This window comes from Athene noctua, chromosome 3 (genome assembly GCF_965140245.1).
Source record: "Athene noctua chromosome 3, bAthNoc1.hap1.1, whole genome shotgun sequence".
NCBI lineage: Eukaryota > Metazoa > Chordata > Aves > Strigiformes > Strigidae > Athene > Athene noctua.
Window position 1 is genome coordinate 3,731,103 of NC_134039.1, and position 24,092 is coordinate 3,755,194.

Genomic DNA, 24,092 nt, shown 5'->3' on the forward strand with positions numbered 1-24,092 from the left:
ACCTACTAAAAGCAGCAAAGCCTTCCCACTGATTTCAACAGTCAGTTCAGCGGGCAAAACTCTGTCCTCATTTTGTAACACAGCACTCATTTTCCTCACTTTATTCTGCTTGGTAAATATCTTTGTTAGTTGAAGACAACGCTGTTAGCTTTCACAGAGAATAAAACTGGAGAGATAAAAAGAGCCCATTTTCCTCCACTGTGGGAATGACAATGAAAGAGAAGATGGAGAGGGGAAAATAAGAAACAGCATCCAAAAAAAGAAAAATTGTATAAGCGGGATTAGGTTTTTTTTTCATGGAAACTATAGGAAAGCATTTTCAGGACCTACTGATAGCTATGTGTGCTGTGCTGTAAAATCCCTTCAGCTGCAAAGCCAACCCTCGCGTGCCCTTGTTTTCACAAAACCAACTGCTTCTTTTTAAGAAAGGGCAAAGAAGGTAGGGTACAAGTTTAGTAACTGCTGTACTGCACATGAAAGAATTATTTTTTGAATGCCTGTTTCTGAAGCACTTTTCAGCAACACCGGTCTGCACCCCCAGAAAAGCCACTGGCGACTGAACTGGTTCAGCCTCACAAAGCAAACGGGTGTGCAGTGGAGGCAACTAAAGAGGGGGTTTTTTTGGAAGAAAAACTTCCCAGGAAAGCAGCAAGGCGGGGAGGGAGGGAAATGAGAGAAGAGGCAATCCATCTAGGGAAAAGCAGTTAACTTACTTTATTGCACTTTTTATCTTCTGAACGCAATTTAAGTATTTAATTATGGTACCACCCCATGGGTGGAGAGATGTGGTGCATCCGCCTCCTCATTTCAGCGATAGCCAGGCTGAGTTAGGCTGCTTGCTGGTTCTCACTAACTAGAAGCCACGTGGTCCCAGATCATACTACTTTGGGGCTTTTCTCACAAGCTTTGGAGATGATGTTGAAACCCAGCAGAGACCCGATTTGCAGTGTGAAGCGTTGGGTCTGTTGGAGAGTTGCCAGCACAGCACACGTGCCTTGTCCCAGTCTGTGTAGCTTATCTGGCTGTTCCAGGACTAGCACCAGTCAAGCTCAAACTCCATTTAGACGTGGTACTTTTGTGTTAGTTGAAGGGAAGGCAAAAATACCAGCACATGGGAAACGCTGATTTATGTTTGTACGGAGAGTGATTTATTTATTAGGTTGTTATCTCTGAGGGAATGTGCACTTCATGTGAAGTTCTCATACAGCTCTGTCTGTGTCAGCCTGATTTTCCCAGTGATGTTTTGTTTTGTTTTGTACCTCATACTCATCAGAAGTCCAGTTAGATTTCCACATGACAGTGCTCCTTTGGACAATTTATTACTTATACGGCGTGGCGAAGGGAGAGGCTAAGAGAAACCGTGCGTGAGCTTTTCAAGCACTCCTCAGATGGTCTTTTAAACCCTTTCCTAGGTTACAGTCTGGCTGCATCACGTCTTCTCTTTTAGCTGTACTTGCTGCCCAGCAGTGGCCAAGGGTCTGCAGTGTGTTCTGCAGGAATAGCCCCTTATTCAGCAAAAGATGAACCTCACTCTGGCATTTTAGATGATGGTTTCCATGTCTCTGAGCAGATCTACACCTCATCCCAGTCCCTTCAAAAAGAAAGGTCCAACAGAAAACTCTGACCCCGGTAATCAGACCCTAATTCAACAGGGGGAAGAGAATTTAAGTCCTTCATAAATAAATAAATGCTACTTCTTGTTTCTGTGTGGCACATAATACATTGCTGCAGGGGCAGCTGAAAGCCAATGGAAATTCTTGCTGCTGCCATGCAGATGTCCCTTCCTTAGGCCAGCTCTGACCCTTTCTCAGGCTCAATCTCAATTCCTTTTCCGACTGAGATTCAGTTCTGTATGCAGCTGTGGCTCTGGGACTTTCCAAAGCTGCTGTCTGGGAATCTGGCATAGCAGCAGAATGTAATTCACTGCATGTGACCTCTTGCTAAAACAGAAAAAAGGATTGCCTATCTGTTAAAGAAGTAAAAAACGCAAACCAAAACGGAGCGGTACAACTCTCCCAGGTTTCTTCTAGTGCTTGGTAGGAGGAGGGTAATCAGATCTCAGAGAATGGTGTGCCAGGAAGGAAATTTCTTCCCATGCGCAGCATACAATCAGCCAGGTGCAATATGAGGAAGGGAGGTTCGTCTTCCTCTGAAGCATAAGGTATTAGCCCCTGCCAGAGGCTGTGTACCAGAGATCTGATCAGATATGGCAAATTTTATGTTCCTATGCACAGTGTGAAGCTTTCATTTCTACGCAACACATTGTAGCAAGTCAAACAATGAGTCATCTCGCAAGGGGGAAAAGGAAAGAAAGCTTTTATCTCCCAGTGGATTGGAGATAATCTCTCTACCTGGGTATAAACAGCTCTTCATCGTGCTGCCTTCTCTCCAGGGGAAGGAAGCTATTTTAAATTTGTCTGTGAAATAGATATTGAATCGTCACACCTCCCAAGCCTCTCTGCCTGGGCCCAACAAAGGTAGCAGGCAAAAGGTCTTTGACTTTCATGGTGACTGGGTTGGGCCCCTGTGAGTAAACACAGTAGTCTAGGCTCTATATGCTGTACGAGCATGGCTGGGAGAAAGGGAGTGCCAGATTCTCCTTGGAGACCTGGAAAATCTGTGCCCAAACTGAACATACCTGCTATTTTACTATAACGTGACATGCCACCCTTATGTGGACAGATTTCCGTTGGTAATGTTTTATTGCTGTACAGGAAACACAAGCTAGAGCAGTGCTAAATGTGCCACAGCCTCAGCATTTATTTTCCTCTCCAGGGTGGGAATAGTCTGCCAGCGTAACGGCATCTGCAGGAGGGGTGGGCTGGGTGGAATACACCTTTCTCAGCCATAGCCACACTGATAAGCACTTACAGACACGCCGTTACGGTGGCTGTGTTAACCAGCCCTCCTTTACAGACGCCAGGCAGCTAGAGGAAAGCGTGGCCGTAGCTCTCTTACATCCGACTACTTTTCATTATCGACTGATGACTTTACGGGGGCACGAGGAGAGAGCCCGCCTCTCTGCTATGGAAGGATACGTTCTGAGGATGGATGGGGCCACGGGCTTTGCCTCAGAAGGAGCAGCTGAAGGAAAATCCCATTTCACAGTGGCAACCTGGAATGAAATAACGTCCCAGAAGCTTTTTTGAGGATGCTGAGGCAGTTCTTGTTTCTCAACATGTCACAGATAAACCACAGTGCCCGAACTAATAAAGTATTTCACAGTCCAGTGCTTAGAGTAATTCTACGTCAATGTGACATTCCTCTCCTACACCTTCCCCTGAGCCTTTGCACATTACGGTGTGGGGAGAAAGGGGGATTCACTGATGTTTGCCTGTATTCCCATGCCTTGACTCGATTTGGTAACACAATCATGGTCTCTTCCTGCCGCAGGTTTGCAGCCCATTTACTGGAGCAGGGATGATGTGACACAGTGGCTCAGGTGGGCGGAGAAGGAGTTTTCCTTGAGGCCGATTGAGAGCAACACTTTTGAGATGAACGGCAAGGCTCTGCTGCTCCTGACCAAAGAGGACTTTCGATACAGGTCTCCTCATTCAGGTGGGGATTATTTACAGAAGTTATGACTGAAAATAGAGGAAGCTGCAGCAAAATCAGTCACACTTGTTGGGGTGGACTGGGCGAGGGGAGGAGAGGGAGGACAGAGACACTTGCATGAGGCAAGGACAGAAAGGACAAGGAGGGAATGAAATCCTGATGCCCCTGAGTTGTATGCAAATTTGAATGCAAATCCAAACTCAAACCCAAACATCCAACCTGTTTCTAGTTAAAACTCCCCGCAGAAGTCCCAGAAAGCCAGCCTCTCTGGCAGCACTTCGTGACTTCCAGCCCTTCCTTGTAAAGGCTTTTCTTTTCACAGACCCAACTACAGCAAGTTCATCGAGTCCTCCAGCCTCTTTAAGGAGCCCATATTAGCATTTTGCCTCACAGTTGGCTTGGCTGACAGTGCTGCTCAAAGTGACTGCAGAACTCCTCCCCAGGGGACCTTTCCTCTATTTAACAGCCCCTGTGGGCTTTGCTTTACCTTCCCATATTCTCTCACGTGCTGGAGTCCAGCCCAAGGCACAGCACAAGACAGGTGTGTGAATCAGTCTGCCTATTGCTCAAATTATGTCTTCATTTATTCACAAAGAAGATTTGGAAATGTGTATGTTGCCTGCCTGTATTTATATCCCCTGCGGTCTGTCTGCTCCAGTTTTACAGAGTAAGTCTCTGCCCTCCTTTGTCAGGGATGTTTAACTAAATACGAATTGTGAGCTTCGCTTTTGTGACCATACAAGGTACTCCTGTTAAATATAAAGGCTCGTAATTCAATCACCATAGGTGATCAAAGAGTTTGGACCAAGCGGTGACAGAATTGCTGTGAGGAAACTTCCCAGTGCAAGGCTGCCTGGGTGCAGAAGTACAGCTGGTGCTGCTTGGATCCAGCTGATAAACAAGCCGTGGCACTAATTCTGCGTCAAGCTGCTTGGCAGCTCCCTTGAATGCACCCCCACAACCATCCTCCTGCAGAATCTGCCTCACAAATTGTGGCTTATGTTTAGTGTATATGAAGTTTTAAGCATGTGCTTCAAATCCAGGGCTAATTTTATATGGAAGGAGGTGCCAAACATTAATGTCTCTTGCCAGTGTAATACTGTAGTGAAAACTGATGCCTAGAAACGTCTTTTTTTTTTTTCTTTTTTTTTTTTCATTCTGTTGCACCACTTTGAATCATTTAATTAAAAAAAATTAGCCCTGCTTAAGGCAAAAGGAGTATTGAAAGTGGGGATGTGGGCAAGGACTGTAAGGGACACCGTTATGTATCTTATATTAATTATACTGATAAATATATAATATACACCTATATATATATATATATTATATGCAAGTGTGCAACTCCTCTTACCATCCCAGTGCCTTGCTGCCTACAAGTTATGCCTCTGCTCTTCCCCTTGTGTGCTGTGAGGGCGCTTAGAAATGAGTAGGATTAAAATGTTTGTAGGCTGGAAGTAGAGCATTCACAGAGAAGAGTCTCTGACTTGCAAGTCCTCACTTTACGCAGAAGGTTAAGCTCTTATTTACCTAAATTTGGAAAGAAATAACCAAACCGAAGGCATCTTCCTTTGAATTTTCCCTCCTCCTCCTCTCCAGGTATTCCCCACTGACAGTAAACCTTTTAGAGGATATCTGAGTCAGTCCCTGAAAATGTAGATGACTGTAGGTAAAGGGACATTACCTCAACATTTCCCAGAAATTAACTAGATGTGAAATTTAAGAACTATGAAATAATGTTTGCCGTAGAGGCATTAAGTTTTTCAGGAGTGTAGCTACATAAAAGCCGTATCCTTTCCCCTCATGGTTAAACCAGGAGAACTGCATCCACTCCCCCCAGTGGTCCTAGCAATAAAGTGGGCTCCCAGCCCCACAGCCATTCTCCTGTTTAGGGCTGCCCAGGGAAGCAGCAGAGGAGGGAGGGAGTGAAAAACGCTTTTCACCTTCTTAACTAGCAGTACTGCATCTGGGTGGTGCAGAAACATAACTCTTGTTAATAAAAAAAAAAAAAAAGACAGCCAGCTTTACGGACGTTTTCACTAGTCTGTCAGGCCAAATCAAAAGAGGTACAAATTTGGAGTGTTAACGGCACTAGTTATGATTATGCCACTACTGCACTCAAAGATGCAAATTATGTGGTAAAATCACTTTTTAGCCTTTCATGTACTAAACATGGAAAAGGCAACTGGGTTCTCGAGGCTTTGTTTTTAATTAGATTTTCAGGTATTGCAATCACCTTTTTAAAATGCCCTAAAGTCACTGCTGAGACAGTAAAAGCAGCCAAGATGCTAAAAATAAAGGAAGCTGAACTCTGGAAAGCAGGATGGCTTTAACTGTTTCACGCTAAGACACTAAACTTGCCCACAAGTAGAGCGTTGGCAGTTTATAGAGACAAGGGACAAATGGCATACAGCTTACAATCCCATAGAAACAACTGCTAAAAAAACCCCCACACTTGAGAAAACTCTGCCAGAAAATCCAAAGTTTCCCAAGTGAAACTTCATCAAGTTCCTTTTCGGATATGCTATTGCTTCAACCTGTTCCTCTGTAACATGAGCAGTGACAAACAGAAGAGAACACGCAGAGTTAGAAATCAAGAGACTTCCCACCCTGTGTTGTACGTTTTCACTTTGAAATGGGCAACCCGTTACATCAGGAAAAATGTGAAGTACCTATAAGCTTCATGTAGATGATGGTGGTGGAATGGCATCAATACAAGATGTAATACATAAAAAAGACAAAATAAGCAGCTAGTCCATTGGTTTACTGGATATTGTGGTGATGCGTTTCACTGAGGAAAAGATGTAACAATTGTGGTGCCAGGGAATGGGGTGGGGAAGCGAGGACCAGCCTGCCTGCAGCCCAAAAAGAGACAAGCATCTGAATCAATTCAGGCAAGAACACGTCAGCTTGGTGCAGTGCACTTCCCTGCAGACGTTTCTGTGGAAGAGATTCACCCATACAGAGCACCAGGTCCGCTGCATTTTCTTCCTTAGTTTGCATCATAGCTGTAGTTGAATATTGCCTGTTTAAGTGAGTTCCATACGAATTCTGGTAGCTAGAGGTAACGAGCTTTGGGATCCCATTTGGACTTTTCAGGAGTCCAACCCGTGACACCAAGAGTGATGTACAGAAGTTCCCAAGGCCCCTGTAGCACTCGAGCGCCTCCAGGAGTCATCACCTCAGCAAGGGTGTTCAGGATTGTTAAATCTTTCAGTTCTTTTCAAGTCTTTGAGTCAATCCCAAAGTAACTGCTCAAATCGAGAGTTCTTCGTCCTGTGGATTTCCTAGAATGGAGTATCTTAGTAGCACACTGCCTCTGGCCTTGAGGCACCAGTGCTGCGTGGAGAGGCTTTACAGCATCTTCCATCTCCTCCCCCCATAAAGCCTAAATTGTTCAGTAATTAAAGAGCACCATCTTTGCTCCCAGCAACTCATTGCATAAATCTTCAGCTCTGCATTTCAAAATCCTGTGTCCTAAGGGGTCTATCTAAAAAACTGAGGCTGTGAGAAGGTGGGACACCAAACTAACTACTGCTTGTAAAGGTTTAGAGCTCTTGGATGGGCAGTCATGTAGCCTGAAAAAAACTCTCTGTTGGGCTAATGAAAGCCATGTCCTGTCATTCTCCCATTTTTCCACAGTCACACACAGAATCATGATGTGCAGCTCTTTTTTTTTTGCTTTTTTTTTTTTTTTTTCCTTTCAGGAAAGAACCTTGCAAAACAGTGAAATGTAGGATTTTACTGCAAGCATTTTTGGGTCTGAAAATAGCACCCAGGAGCCATGAATTCATGCATCAGATGGCTAAATGAGTCTTCTCAGCAGTATGTAGGTTTTCATTTCCTTTTCCCTGCTGTTTGTCTTTCAGGTGATGTTTTGTATGAACTCCTTCAGCATATCCTGAAGCAAAGGAAAGCTCGTATGCTCTTCACACCTTTCTTCCACCCTGGGAATTCTATCCATGCTCAGCCAGAGGTCATATTACACCAGAATCATGATGAAGGTAACTGTCTCATTCTTATGGGAGCTGCCATTATAGAGGTGTGTAGGGTAAGGCTGTGAGGAATTGTGTCATTTTCTTGCTCTAAAGTTACTTAAATAAAGCTCTTCTCCTCCCTTTGTCTCCATAGCTTTAGAACAATCAACTGGTCTAGGGAGTCAGCTGTCCATTCTCCGTTTATCTTCTATTATTTTGTCCTGCTTCCAAGCCTGCTTAAAAGCTACACCAGATGCAGATTAAAAAAATACCAGAAAGTTTTATTGACCCCATTGATTCATTTTTCCTCACTCCCAGTTAGGTAGACAAAGATGCTTCATGGACTTTTAGTATCCTGGAGAGGCAACTCGATGCAATTGTTTGCAGAGCAAGGCAGCCTCAGAGAAAACATCTAATTCAAGCTCACTTCAGCTGACAATCTGTCATCGCATCATGACAGGGTTCCTAGCACTGAGCCCATCATGTTGCTCAGCTTTTGAGCTGATTGAACAATTCATGTTGAGAGAAGGTTTTTTTCTGTGGGTTTTCTCTTTTTTTTTTTACTATCAGAATTACTTGCTTAGGTTATTAGTTAGCTTTCTAGTAGTGCCCACACACTCCATGCCTGTCAAAGGTGGTGATGAAAGAATAGATATGTTTGTGGAATTGTAGGTTTGGGCTTCTTCTACTCATTATTAGCACAGGTCAAAATGTTAGTTTGCTTCCTTCAATGGAAAATTGAGGTTTTATTTTCTTTAAAAATATACACAAGAAAGTACTTCTTGGTATTCTCCAATAACAGAAAAATATAAAGCCTAAGCCATTCAGAAGGTCCTTTCCATGAAAGCATCAGGCAGAATTAACTTTTTTAATTAAAAAAAAATCTAGGAAAAAAGTAGTGTTGTTCCTTCTTGAAGTAAACAGGAGAGGAGAACAGAAGTGAGTTAGAATATCGCCCTAGTCTCTGCTAACTGGAGAAAAGATGCATAAATTATGTCAAGATTCAACGTGGGATTGCAAGAGAAGATTCAGGGGTGCTGTCAGGCCTGTAGAAGTTGCCCCTGGCCAGCCTGAGCAAGCCAGAATCAAACGGCACCAGCAAAACTCAGACTAAGCCAAAAGCAGGACAGCGGCAGGTGGGATAAGGACACTCCAAAGTGTTTCCACATCGGTGTGTAAATATTTCAGCTTAGGAGAGGGTGCTACAGGTCAGGATGAGGTTGATTTGACAGAGTTGTGCAAGAGACTGTTGCCTAGTGTATTCAGATAAGCACTTTCCAGAGACCATTATTAAAATCTCCATTTTTTTTCCTGAAGCTTGGCGTTCACCCACAAGTGTTCCCTTTCTAAATTTCAAACAAAATACTAGCTGCCCTCTCAGACACCCCTACATTAAAGATATGGAGCAACTTTCACTCTAGAGAGGATTTCACAGGGGTGTTGAGTTGGCCTTTTGTGTAAGTCACTTAAAACATAAGTGCTTTGCGATCTAGTCCAGCTTCTGTCGGAGCACAGGATGATTAAGAAACAACTTTGATTTCTTCCTCACAGTACTCTGGCTGCTGATAGTACCGCTATTTTTGCTTAGAGAACTCTATGCTATTACTTAAAAGTTTTCATTATAATGACAAAAATTAGTTCTTGTTTTGCTGTGAGGAACTTCAAAACAAGGAAAAGAAACTACAGCTTGCCTGCCACAAGACTGAGCTATCAGGAAATCTCTGTGCCACGAATTTATAGGCAGGTGAATTTATTTATTTATGTATTTTGACATTCCTTCTTCCCGTTTCACAGGGTCACTTGGGAGAAACCAGCCCTATTAAGCTTACCATTTTCCCTCAGCAGAATGCAGTTTAGTAATAAAGGAGAATGAATGTGAGAAGGAGAAATTTACCCTGAGTAACTCACAAACTGTAACAAAGTGGTACTTCAGTACAATTTTGAGTGGTTAAACTTGATGGGCGATGGATCTTTTGCAGAATCCCTCCTTACTCTGCTGATCTTTCTCCATTTTCTTCTACTGTCTCTTTTGCCCATTTCCTAATAGATTATATACTGATGATCCTGCTTCTAAGTGCTTTCATTTTAAGTTAGTTAATCCAGAATCAGATGAGAGCAACATTTACCTCTAGTGGCTTTCTACTAGCTTAAGCAAAGTGGGTTTGACTGTTTGAAATTAGTTGACAGTGGTTCAGGGTATCTCCAGGATGCACTGGCATTGGCTTGGGATCTGCCCTGTGGCCGTCTCTGTCCCTGTGGAGGGATGAGCAAGGGAGAGTGAATTACCTACATCTCCAGTGGTCCTTCTGACTCAGCACTGAGTCACTTGATGGGGTGCCATACAGGAAGCTTACACTATCATTCTCTGCGCTTCTTTTATGGATAAGCAAAGAGTGCCAGTCTTTGGGACTGTCATGCCAGCAATTGCTCACTCCCAGAGTGCAGCCCCACCCATCCCTATGCGGATCAGATAGGTCAGCAATTTTCCTGGGAGCTGAATTCCCTCTCACAGCTTTCCCTTCAAGAGTGTTGGTCACTCGGAATGAAGAGCCAGACTGATGAGTGAATCTAATTCCTTCAGGAAATGATATACCGTATGTGCTCAACTTACAGTCATCAGATGTGCCAGGGAATTAATGCAATGAGGATTTTATTCTGTTGAGGGTCATTCGTGGCACTGGAACTTCTCGGAGCTGAGTTTGAATTGTTTTATGGTAAACAGCAACTTGGGCCGTGAGGGGATTTTTTCAGTTAAGTATTTAAAGAGAAAGAGCTTGAAAGAAAGCGAACACTAGTGTGTATCCATTAGTGGTTTTTCCTCTTGCTGCTTTTTAAAATGTTCCTTGGCCCCTACCCTGTCTCCACACTGTCCTGGTTCAGGATCACCGTGGTTTGGGAGCAGACAGATAGGTCTGCTGCTGTTTGGAGCTTGTCAGAACCAACTAATGTATGCAGAGAGCTTGGTAGAAAGCACAGCAAGGCATTCCTTTCTGCTTTCAAGGTAGCTGCTCCCCGCAGCCAAGGCACTTGAAATAAGTAGCACAAACAACACAATATTCTGGTGTATATTTACAGGCCAAGAATGATTGGGGTGCATTTGTATGTACAGGGATGGGGGAGGATGGTCTGTAGGAGATACAACGCTGAGCAAAATTTGGGGTTGGTTCTCTTGCTATTGTGGCAAAGAAAGGAGTCTTTAAGAAAAGACAGCCGTAGAGGTAGGTACGGTTGTAAATTAATTGCTCTTTGATCTTCACATCATTTGGGTTATCCCACATCAGTTGACCACATTGTATTTAAAACTGTTTGGGTTTAAACAAGAACAATATATAACAGTGGAGTTTCATGTCCTCCAGCTGTTTCAGTGTGAGTACCTTAAATAGCTCTGCAAATGTGTTTTTCTTGTCTGGGACCACAAGTGTGTGAAACAAGTGTTCTGGAACACTCTAGTTACAGTTTCTGCTTAAAATTTCAGGTTTTCTGTAGACTTTAGTGTCCTTGTATAGATGAACAGCCCATGGAGCAGGCAAAAGGGTTGGTGCTGTGTCAATGCCTGGCACGTTTTCTCAGGACCAGAGCTTTTCCTGTTCAGGCCTTTCCCTGGGTCAGTGCTGATCTCTATCCTGATGCCTGCCTGAGTTCCAGGTCAGCAGGAGCCCCTGGGTCTTCACCCTGACAGGGTCTTCAACGAGTATCACTGCCTTAACAAGAGAGCAGGAGGATCGTTGCAGAGGATCAGAGCAAATGGAGTGAACAAACAGGCAGCCACAAATTGGCAGCTACTTGTTTCAGTTGTTGACATGTACCCAGCAGTTTCCTTCTCTTATCATCCAAGGCTTTCAGCAAACAGTACTGAAATTTGATCTTTGTTTTTCAGATAAAAACCTGTTAGTCACTGCGCTCTGGTGGTATTTTCCTCTTTGTCAGTAATTTCCCAAGTCAAAATCGATGGCCTTAGCTAAGCTGAAAGTTTGCACTGTTTATGTCAAACATTTCGTTTTGTGAGAGGATCGTTAGTACCTAAAGACACCGACCTAGAGCTGTAATTTATCTCCCTCGGTATGCTCATGCAAAAGGGATGCTAGAAGTCCTCCTGCTGAAGAAATGTAAGTGCTTATATGGGACAACCCACCAGTAGACAGCACAGACTACATAAAACAAGGTGAAGATATCCTTGTGAAGATGTTACACAGTCTTAAAATCAAGGCAGGAACAAAATTTAGCTAGTGTTTCACAAGGAGCTTCCCACCAGTGGGTTTTTTTTGATAACCCAGTCTGTATTTCAGTCTAAGATATTCTCTACCTTGACCCAAGCCTCTACCATCTAAAACTTACTACCCAATATTTTCCTGGAGACATTTTCCCTATTTATCTCTGCCCTCTACCTTACGGTGCTCTCACCATGGTTTAATAACAGGAACCACACGTAGAGACATGAATGGGAGGAGATCAGTTTCAAAGCATTTGCACAGAAACACGGTTAGTGCAGCTGAATCAGAACTTACTTTCTTCACGTGTGTTCCAGTCAGCGTCTCAAAACGGGATTTCTCTTAACACATTTCCCCAGGAAGTACCGTTAAATGGTGGCGGAGGGAGATTGTTTTCACAGTACTGATTTCGTTCTGTGTAGTAATAGCTATCTGCATTTATGTGGTGTTTTTCTGGGCATCTGTAGGTCTCACAAATAAAAAAACATTTCCAAACTGACAGCAATACGCAGTAAGCCCAGCTAGCAGTTTGACAGTTAGATCCTACACCTTGATCACAATATAGACAATTTGTATTTTTGGGGTTTTTTTCTCCACAGATAGCTTTGTCCAGAGACCTTCAAGACCATCCACAGAAACAGTCCACCACAACCCCCCAACCATTGAACTGTTGCATCGTTCTAGATCACCCATCACCAACAATCACCGTCCATCACCAGATCCCGATCAGCGGCCACTGAAGTCTCCTTTGGACAACACTATCCGTCGCCTCTCCCCAGCTGACAGGGTGCTGGGGACAAGGCATCAGCAAGAGAACAACCACCAGGAGCCCTACCCTCTCTCAGTGTCCCCGATAGAAAACAACCACTGCCCGCCTCCTTCGGAGGTGCTCCAGAAGCCCTCCAGCCCTCGCCAGGAGAACACCAGGGTCATCCAGCTGATGCCCAGCCCTATCATGCATCCTTTGATACTGAACCCCAGGCACTCCGATTTCAAACCACCAAGGTTGTCTGAGGATGGGCTGCACAGGGAGGTAAAGCCAATCAACCTGTCCCACCGAGAAGAGTTAGCTTATATGAACCACATCATGGTGTCTGTATCCCCTCCTGAGGACCACGCAATGCCAATCGGAAGAATAGCAGGTACGTGACGTTCTCTAGGCTCCACCAAAGTTCATTCATAACTAACCATGCTGTGTGTTAAGAGCTTCTCGTTTCCTTTTGCTGCTCTGTGACCTCAGGAGTTTACTGGCATTCTGCAAGTTTCACCACATCTGGGGTTTAGGCTGTTAAATATGATGCAACTAGTTTCATGGCAGGTAAGCAGAGGTGCAGAGTGACTTGCTCGTGACCACAGAATGCGTAATTGGTATTGAAACATGCGTGTCCTGACACCACTCCTCCCTACCCACTAGCAAGCCATTTGTTTCCCAAGATACCTATCTCCAAAGCCTTGTCCTGCAAAGAGGTGATTTTCCAAGAGTTGCATTCACATTAGCGTCCAGTCCTATGGAAAGGCAAAAACCTTCTGTCAGTGGCCTTTGAGATAATGCAGTGTCAAGCCTGTTATTATGGAGATGGCAGGACTAATGAAATATCACCTCAGAGTCCTGCTTCGTAGGTTTTCCTGTGCTTCTCACAGTAGGATTGTCCCTTTTTACAGAAACAAGGTTGCCTTTGTCCCACACAAACCACAGGCATTGTCTCACTTTTGTTATCGTAAATAACTGACATCACAACAGCTGAATCAGGAAGCTGAGGTTACAGAAAATGTTTGTTGTACTTGAAAGGAAACTGTAAATAGATAGTGAGAGGGGGAAGGGGAATCCAACCACTTCAGAAATATGCTGAATGCCCTAGTAACCAATTTCTTTTGAGAGATGTAAATACACACCGCACCCAAAAACAGTCTGTGCATTTATGTCAGCAGTGAGCTAACGTGATACCGGGCTCCTGTGGGGTATTACACATGTCCACAGAGATGCATCTTACAACACCTTGCTCTTTTTTTGTCCTTGCATGTCTTAAATTTGTTACAGATGTGGTGCTGCCTCAGCTTTAATGAGGAAGATTTTCAGTTTTCTTAAGACTTAACCACTTTAAATTCAGAAGGTACATATCTCACCACCTAGTCAGACATCAAGCACAACAAGGGCTGTGATCCTTTCACATAATAGAGAGATGGGTTAGAGAAATTAATCTTTTGACGTTCTTGTCTGGCTGACATTTGTCTCTCTCCTTTTGATTTTTATTACCCACGCTCTCCTCAACAAGTTAAGAGATGCATTTAATGCTGTGGCAGAGAAGATACTCTACTGGTTGCATCACTGGAGATTCTCTTTCCATAAAGTACTATTGGAAGATTGGGAGCGTTGTTAATTTTTATTTTCCAGAAGGAAACATTCTCTTAAGAGTGAAGCCTAGACTGAAAAAAATGTAAGAAAAGCTATGGAGAGCAGGTGGTGGTGTAATTTTTTAATTTAAACCCAGGAATTTTCTTACATAACTGGGAATCTTTGGTTTCTGCACGTTGTGCACTGGGTCCAGTGACACCCGCCCTATAACTAGTCCTCCCACCTCCTTTCCATCCCTGTCTTGTTAGCAGAGCAACAGAGCCCAAGCCTGGGGATGTTTGGGTCTAACACAATTGCCTAACAATTAACGTGTAGTAGTTTAAAGTGTTACACACAGGCTCTGTTTGCAGGCCTAAGTGGTTTCACTTGCAGTCTCGTGGCTTTGCTTAGACCCACCAGCATGGGTGACATGTCTTAAGGAGCTGGTGAAGTATTTCATGCCAGAAAGACCTGCGGTGTACTCAGGCATTCAGTTCAGACGAGGGCAGTGCTTTATGGCCAAGGGTCGGGGGATTACATAGCTACTGGTTGCTAACATCTTAGATTCCTACTGATAAATTTGCCGGTGTACTTCTGTCAGTGCCCCGTGTCCTTTAATTGTAAACACCAACAGGCCTCACTTGTGTACAGACACAAACTAGTGCTGTTCTGCTCGGGGTGTAATGGCTCCTGAACTGTAGCTGGACCCTACAAAGACCTCACGGTCTATTTAAAGGTGACAAAACCCCAATTACTCCTGAAAACGTAGACAGACCGTGTTTCATACCTGAAGTGAACTTCATCGGTGCTACTGAATTCCACGGCAGCATACTTTAGGCCCCCTAGAAAGAAAGTACCTACCTTTCTTTCAATTTAGAGCTTTTGCCATTAAGCGATTTCATTTTAAGAGCATTTTGTCTTTATGTCAGCATAAATCTATTTTCCACCTGAGTGTCCTTGTCTTCACTGACACTGCTATCGTTAACATGGAGGCTTTTGACCAACCATGGCTTACTACTTTGATTTGAGAGAGACCGTGAAAATTGCAACACTTGGCTCTTAAACTGCAAATATACACCAATACAGATGTATTGTTAAAAAGAGCTTTTGAAAAATCACTGGCATTATTTCCATTTTGTGGATGGGGAAGACTGATGGGTTGGGTAATTAAAAGATTTACCAATAGTCAGGTGCCAGGGCTGAGTGCTTACCTGTTTACACTGGTGAGAAGAGAGCCTTGACTTTCTCCTGGCTTAACCATTTGCATGCAGGTGATTTTCAGGGCAGATAGTGATGAGGAGCAGCTACCAGGGAAGCCCCATGGGCTGCTGACTAAAACATTGGGCTGAGCTCCAGAACATGTTCTGTTCCCAGCTCTGATATTTTAAATTGTAAAAGGAATTCTTCCTAGACTTAAGATACCTCACAGCCTCATAAACCTGTTTACTTGTAGATGGAGTCTGTTTTTAAATGCAGCATGCAATTACTTGATGCTGAGAAAGAAAACAATGTTTTCGCTTGCTGCTGTCCACAAATATTCTGTTTTCAAGAGGTCGATCAATAGAGCTGTGGACTTCCTGTCAGACAAAATAATGACCTCTACTCACTGGCTGACTAATCTTTCCTACCTTTTTATGTAAGATCGTTTCTCAAAATATTAATTTTACTGGTAAAGCACTTTCCCTTTTACAGCAAAGAATTTCAAGTTGAAGGTCTTACTCTCTTTTCCTCTAAGGCCATTTTACACTTTTTTAGCAAAGCAAGAGGCATAAAGTATCTTTACGTTACTCATTAAGGTCCCATATATTATTCAACAATGGCTAGAGTTGATTTTAAAAATTATATTTAGCTATTTTCTCAACACAATGTGCATGAGTCTTTGCCGTAACTTTATCAGAACTAAAGGTCATTGTGTTGGGATGATCCAAAGGCATCCCCTGTAAATACACCAGGCAAGGGTTAAAGGCATCAGTAGTCATCTAGCTAAGACAGCACTGAAAAATATTAAAAATACCTCAGAACGGGAGTTTAGCAGAGTGGCGTAATGGACAATTTTCCCCACTGGAGCTGCTAATTCAAAGCAGCAACAGTGTTTGTTGGTAGTCAGCTCCTAACTTTGGACTCTAGCAAAGCGAAGGACTCTAACTCTGGCTTACTTTCAGCTCTGAATTTTTTTAATACTCCATCTTGGTTCCCCTGAAATAATCTCGAGGATTTCACTCTGTGGGTGAAAAAAACACCAACCTTTTTTTTTCCCTTTTTTTTTTTTTTCTTGTTTTTTTTTAAACGCAGTTGCAGTTTCAATCAAGAGAGGGTCCTGAAATTAGCTCTTCTGCAGAATGGAAATTCCACTCCCCATACACCTCTGACTGGGAGGGTTCTGTTATCAAACATTTTAGGACTTTGATATCTCATAAAAGGTACTTCCCCAAGGTGCAGGGAGAGGCGGGGGTTTTTGTGTTGGCAGCAGTCGTAGGCTGAGGCATGAACAGCAGCTCTGGTGGAACCACAGCCACCAGAAACCCTCCCTGCAGCCATCCCCACGTTCTGTCCCCATGGCTTTCCTTGGGAGCTCTGCTGTTGACCTTCAGCCAGGGCAGGTTTTCACCACAACACTTTATTTCGGTGTCAAAAATGTCCTTTTTTTCAGATATCCATGTCCACCTCAGCTTGTTAGGACCCAATAGGAACTGACATAGTAGATCTGAGCAGAAACCTGTCAGTGGCTTAAAGGAAGACACACGAATCCTGGCAAGAGGCAGAGTACAACAGGGTTGGTTTTGTCCTAACTTTTATCACGTAGAGGTTGGCTTAGAAACATCCACATTCATCCAATGACATGCTGGTGTTTACCTCACTTTTGATTCAGTCGTTTCAAACTCGCTAATACAATTCTGGATGTTTCTTGTGAGGGGAAATCCATTGCTGATCAGGTTCCTGGGATTTCCAGCTCTCAGTATCTTTTTTTATACCAGCTCTCTAGAACTGAAAGGCTTGTTCACTAATCCAGGGCAAACACTGGCACTGAAACTTTAGGATACAGGTATAACTACCCCTTTACTCGAGCGTTGCCCAGCGCAGATCCTAACACCACGACTACGTGGGTGTGAAAGGCAGAGTGCCGTAGAGCAGGGGTAGGTGCAGCTGGGCTCCCCCCAAGGGCTCCCTGTCCCCTTGGAGCTGGGACCCAATAAAACCCATGAAGCTCCGTGTCTGAGGCAGACTTACCCCATTTGTAGGGTTTAGAAGGATGAGCACGGCTGTTCCCCTGCAGAGCCCCACCCTGCCTCTTGCTTTTGATTCTGCTCTGCATTTGGTTGGGGAGGGGGAATCTAAAGGCAGGTGAGTCTTGTGCCTGTTGTTGTCTATTGGTATGCTGTTCTTATCAGCTGGGTTACCTTAGCAACTGGGCTCTATCTGGCTTTATGAGCTGCCAGATTTGTTTCTTCCCCTTCAGGGTTCTGAGGAGAAGCCAGGTAATCTTTTAAACTGTTCAGAGGCACATTGTCTACCACTGTATTGGTTTGGCCCATAAAACTATTGACTGCTGTTGGAATGAGGACAGGCAAGATTCTTACCCTGCCAAAGCTGTGAAAGAGATCTACTTCCAGTTTACTTCTGACTTGTGTGCCACACATCCAGAGAGTACAGGGGTGTAGCATGAACCCCGCGGATCTGTAGCAAGAGACGTATAAGTGACTTCTCAATAAAAACAGTCTGAGTGATGAAACTGAGAATGCAGTCCCCTGTTACGAGTGCATCAGCTCCGAATGACTCACATTCTACTAAAATCCACAAAACAGCACTTACGACGGGCGTAGGCTATGTGCTAGCTCTGAGCAGGGGGAGGTCTTCCACCCCAGAGCTCTGTAAGGGTAGTAGTTTGGTTGGTTTGTGTGGGGAGAGAGGTTGGAGGGGGAACAGGATCAGGGATTCTCCTCCCCCTTTGTTTGAAAAACTTAATCACTTCTTATAAACTAGCGTGGGAGGGGAAACAACAGGAGGGGTTAGTTGAGTGAACCTTCCACAAACATAGTGCTTTAAAAAACCTGCTAATTAACTAATTTTTTTTTTTTTTTTTTACTTTGTAGTCAAGCTGAAAAGCTTTTAAGGGAGAATAAGAAAACCAAGCTCTGCTGATTGAGTTGTTAGATTCATAACACTAGACATTTAGAGCTTAAACATCACACTTCGAAACATGGCACCGTGGTCACCCGTGTCTCCTCAACTCACCTACAGGACCAGAGCCCTAGTGCCTGCCTGTGCTCCAGATGTGTCCTTGTGACTCCCATGACTGTGTCAAGTTGTAGGATGATCTTTTTTTTTGTTCAATTGGTGTACCAGCAAATCCTTTGCGCAAATGCCGTTAACACCACCACATTAGTTTATTTTCCTTTCTGTACAAAACAGTACAGGCACAGTTACTGTGCAATGGCATGTGCTGTGTGATAGGGAGAGAGGCTGGGAAAGGAGGCAAAGAACAGTTACACCCGTAAAGGGGGTAAAACCCAACAGCTAAGCACAACTTAGGAGTGAAAAGTTTTGCAGCACCTGATACCATTAGCCCTCACAGAAGGGATGCAGCTTCCTGCTCCATTTAATGCAACACAGTAGTATCTATAGGCTCTATTGTGCTATAGTCCCTGCTCCAAAGAGTTTACTGTCCAAACAGACACAGTAAATATAAAGAAAGGAAGGACATGCAAAGGTGAAAGTTTTCAAGAATTGTTGGTGAGCGGTGTTGGAAAGAGAGCGCTGTACTGCATAGAAAATAAAGTCACACAGAACAGTCTGTCAGTAGACACCATCTGACCAGTCCCCCACTCAGAACTGTAGGTTAAATTAACTTCCAGATTCTAGTGACTAGGTACACCTTTTGTTGTGCTGTAATGCCTCACATTTACAGGCTCCAATTTGTTAAAAAAAGAAAAAAAAGTATTATCCAATTTAAAACCGGAACAACCGATACCCTGAACTACTGGTCAGCCTGGTATTTCCCTGTCTTTTTTTTTCCTTCACTAGGTATCTCATCATAACAGCAACCCAAGCTAGCCATAAACTTGAGAGGCTGGGTACATAACTTAGGCCAAACTATCTGCTGCTGCTTTTGTCTGTTGCAGCCTTTAAAGCCGGTTGTAATGTCTCTGTGATACAGCCACTTCTGCGTCGATGTTGTAGTCACAGCCTCCAAGTCAAAGCAGCACCTGCCCAACTGTGCCCATATGCTACTGGGACAGTAACTGGGATTCTTGAACTCAAACCAGTCTGGTCTTTTTTGTTGGTTTTTTTAGTTATTAATTGTCTGCATGTAGAAGGCACAACGGGTTAGTAGTAAAGGCTTGAACCTAATTCCCTCATGTAGTCATGTGGTAGTTGGTAAGTGGCTTTTTATTCCAGAATGACAATACTGCCTGGTAAGTAGAAATCTTCTTCTAGAAATAAGAAAGGCATTTATGTGGACAGGCATGTCCACACAGACCTGCTGTAGCAGTTGATACCAGGAGGAGCCTACGCCAGTCAGGTTCCTTGTGTGTACCAGCTCCAGCTTACTACCCATCCAGTGGTGTGCGTCTCTGTTTCATGTGTTACTATTCCCCCTTCCAAAGGTGCATCACGAGCTTCTCTGTGGTGAATTCTTATCTGAGCTGAAAACAATTGCTGTTTCCTCCTTTGCAAAGAACGAGTGCTGACGAAACAAGCTGTAGAGACTCAGCTTTTGTTGTAGGCTTCCTCATATTCTAGTTTTTTAAGACAGCACATATCATTGCTGATACCACAGGAGCCTACCTGTATACATGCCTGAGATTGTCAGGGCTATTCTCACCACTGTCATGAGGCACAATCCCAGCAGGGTTTGACAACGTAGTACTGGCTTTTGTGAAGCACAGACTTCGGGGACAACTGTGACAAGACAATCTCAAAACAGTTACAGCCTGGTGAACTATGAAAAAACCAAAACGGTGGTTCACTTAAGCATACTAGGTTGTAAGCAGTGGGGGTTCGGGTGCTTTCCAGGCAGCTGACCCTCCTCCCCATAGGGCAGCAGCTCACACAGACAGATTGGAGCCTTGAAGGAACCTGAGAACCTGGTGTAGGCATGGCCTGTCACTCCCATTTGGATATGACAATGATAATGTCACTGCCCTTGTTTAATCGCTCGCCCTTGCAGTCATGTACACTTACATTTGCGGTACGTGCCACATGTATTTCAAGCCCCCTCTGGAAAGCCAGACTACTATAAAGAGAGATTGAAGTGTGGATGGGAGTCAGGCTCACAAGAGTTCATATTCATAGGAGGGGTTTTCATTATAACCTTGAGAATCATCTTAACATGGCATTAACAATTAATTTCAGCATGAAAGTGTGCTTTCCCTGCCAATTTAACAAATGACACTCAAGGAGTAGCTGAATGGCAGGAGCTTGGATAGGTGGTTGCGGATTTTCTGTGGAGTGTCTTGCTTTACAGTCGCCTCCATTCTTACTGTACAGTTACAGGAGAAGAAATTGCAGTCAGGGCTTGTTCTCATCTGCTCAGAAGCCAGGACAGACCAAGCCACAGGAAAGCTCAGTCGTTTAGATTTCATCTTTCTCATTACTGCACTGCAGCATCTACATACCATGGCTACACAGATGTGTAAGTGGGCTCAGAGTACTCTCAGACTCCACTGGGGTCAGCAGGATGTTAAACACGTTTTTAAGAAACCAGCCTTTTAGTGAAAACTAGCCCCTTATTTGCCCTGTGTATCGCACACTTTCTTCAGGCTGGAGTTGTGTCAGTAATTCAGATTTTTTTTCTACAAAGCAAACTCGCATCACTTTGAACCCCTTTAGTCAAACCAGGAAAACAGTGTAGTGTTGACACTACACACTGTTCAGAGACAGGCCTGTATAAGTCTGGGTTTAATACTAATTAGTTAGAAGTGGCATACAAAAGTTTACGTTAATTCAAATTCAAGACTCCAGATATAAAGAAGGTCTCAGCAATATACTGTTTTCCATCTCTGCTAAGGCAAGGGACGAGAGTTAAGAGTTTGCCTATGTCTTCATGTGGAGATTTAACACCAAGAAGAGGAGGTCACATTTCAGTTTTCTGCAAGGGGCCTGTCAGAAGTGACAAGTTTACAGCTTATGAAGAAATCCTTTCAGGGGGCACTTCGTGGGAACACACCAGGAGCCGTCTCCTCCAGCCACACTCACACCTCTGAAGCCCAAAGCTTTCTGATGGAGCATAGAAGTAAGATTCTTGGGCAAGAGTCTCCTGCAAACAACAATTTTCTGCTGTTGAAAAGAACCAAAACAACTCTGATACCTCAGAAGGGTGATCCTGAGGGTGAACGGAGCTTGTGACAGAAGACACCGGGAATTCTCACATTGTGAGGTCAAAAATTATTACTCTTGTTGAGAATTACTTAATTACTTTACTGTAGTTCCTATTCCTGCTTTTACTCGATTTTCTGAAGTAGAATTCAGAAGGTAAAGCATCATCCTTAATTCTTAAATTCCTCTCATTAAATAGTTTGGCCAATTTTCTGATGTCGTAGTGGTTGTGAGGTGTTTTTAGGATGTGCATCGGTTGAATTTCTTACTCATTTCTTAGTCATTGCCCTTCATGAGCAATAAAGGTGAGGAAAAGCCACAGGAGGATCAGAGGAAAGTTTCTTTAGCGTGATAAATGGAAGAGTGCTCTCTACCATTGTGGAGGAACAGGAAAAGAACAACACTTGATGCTAGTACTGGAAATACCTGTCTGTTGGGTGGAGATGGGGGGATGGAATGGGAGAACAGGGCAAGGGGAAAAAAAAACCCACCACTTAAAAAAAATATTTTAGCTTTAAGACTTTAGTTTGCAAATTCTTCATCTGACAACCTGTCTCTGGGCCATCCATGACATATTCTTTGTGATTTGAGTGTGCTTTTCTACAGCCACATGAGGGATATGAACCTTTTGGATCCTCCTTCCCCTTAACAAGTTTTTATTGCCAAAGACAAAGCTTGGCCTCATCTTGCTGTGTTACTTTTACAACCTCACAGCACAACTGTTTGCAGGATGACAGTCTCAGGTTTCTGCTCTCCTTCTGCCTGATCTCCCACTCGGCACTTGGGTACAAGACAGAAGCAACATACAACTGTTGTATTGTGCGATCTGGCAACCTCATTCCTCAGCCCCAGCTTGAATTTACTGAGCTGAACAAACAGTTGTCTGTCAAGAGGTTTCTCCACATAGAAACATTGGCTTTACTGTACCAGCTTACCATCCTGCTTCCAACAGCAGCCAACATTCATGGAAAGAAAACTCTTTTCCCTCAATGACCTGGACATGCGTTGCCATATAGGGACGAGCAGGACTGGTCCATCTCAGGATCAGTGCTCCCCCAGTCCTCAGACCCACTTCACCCCTTAATCATGAGGCTCGGTTACTTCTTTCTTCTAGTTTTGTCTGCTAAAATAAGTACGTCATGGAATTAGATAGATATTGAGGCTAGACTGTGTCTCAACACAGCAGTGATCCTACTATAGCACGTCTTTCTTACCGTGCTGTCTGCAGTTTTCCCAATATTTTTTTTTGCCACAGAAAAGGCTTTCAGCAAGAATACAGGACCTGATTTGATAAGGTCCAACCACTTGTCTTCTCTCTCCTTTACACCAGCTTTATTTCATTTCCCTCTCCATTTGTGTGATGAGAGCGAGTTAGCTGAGCAGTTCTCACCATACTCACCGAAATAACAGTATCAGCCAGCCCGATGAGCTGCATGTGCCAGTTAGCTTGAAGGTCCATTTGGTTTGTCCAGAAAGCTGTGCCTGCAACACAGTATAGAGTGTGGTTAAAATACGGTTAGTCTTCATCTCCACGTCAAGCCTAAATCAAGTCAGCACCAGGAGTTCTCTCCCAATCTGTTTTATTTTTGGTGTAAGTGAACAGCCATTAACCTTTGCAGTTTCTTGGTTCTAGCTACAGTTTAGACAAATCCAGATGCCCCAAAGTAGTGTTGTCTTCTCAGAGGCTTACCGACCTTCTCTGGCAAGGGCGACCATCACAGACTGTAGGCTGAAGGTCCACAGGACCTTCTGGGCCTGTCCCTCTTTCTTCCCCATCCTTGCCTGCTCTGCCAGTGTAGTCTTGCCACCTTCCCAGTGCTGGCTTCAGCATTCACCACATCTTCCTGCAAGCAGATCCAGCTCTCAAACAGCAGAAAGCCAGCTGGTGTTTTTTGCAGGGTTTGTTTTCTTCTGTTTAAGTCAGCTCAAGGAGAAAACTTACAACAGAGCCAGCTCAAGGTAAGCAGCAGGAGAAAGGGAGGATAAAATGGAAGGGAGATCAGGACTCTTTTTTTCTTGCAGCAGCTGTGGACAGCTGAATTTTACCAGTTCATTGTATTGATACCGTGAGCATTATTACCATGTTAGCTATCCTAACCACACTTCAGGTGTGCTTATGGAAACCAGAGCACCAGAGAACTTCTAGAGAAGTTCTGTTCATTAGTATCAGCTGTGAACTTGTTTGCTTCACTGTGAACAAATGTAGCTGAAGCACAAATCACCTTGTAAAAATAAAGGGGCCCGAGCTTGGGAGAACTCTTCAGCTGGTAAAAATCACAGAACCATTTAAGTCAAATGATATCATGCTGGAGAAATTTTAGGCTAACCTACTCAGCAAGGGGTAAGGCCTCAGCTGATGTCAGAGGGAGTATGACAACGTTACTTTGGCACGATCTCTTCCTCTCTGAAGCTGTATTAGTTTCCAAGTCAGTCATCAGCCAGACCGAATACATTTTATATAATGATCTTCAGTGCAAAATGTGGGTGGGTCTCGCAAAACATTTCCGTGGTTAAGAGAGGATTTTGGTAGTTGATACATGAAGATGGCCAGCTCTGCTTCTGTGCCATAGGCCTCACTTAAACAACAGGGTTCTCAGATGCAGTGTGTGTTTTAGCAAATATTGCAGTGCGGGGCAATGTTATATTCTGAGCAGAAGAGGTCTGTATCATATGTATCCCGTACTGTTAACCCCATTAGTTAGTATA

The 24,092-nt window shown here is 43.8% G+C and overlaps 1 protein-coding gene across 1 annotated transcript in view; it reads left to right on the plus strand.

The window, feature by feature from the left end:
• The window catches only part of ETV6 (ETS variant transcription factor 6), a 139,943-nt gene that overhangs the window by 102,733 nt on the left and 13,118 nt on the right, over positions 1–24,092 (plus strand). The window contains exons 3-5 of the mRNA XM_074901799.1: positions 3,394–3,558; positions 7,422–7,556; positions 12,337–12,879. Coding sequence (XP_074757900.1) covers positions 3,394–3,558; positions 7,422–7,556; positions 12,337–12,879 — 843 coding nt within the window. The remainder of the gene's footprint in view (positions 1–3,393; positions 3,559–7,421; positions 7,557–12,336; positions 12,880–24,092) is intronic.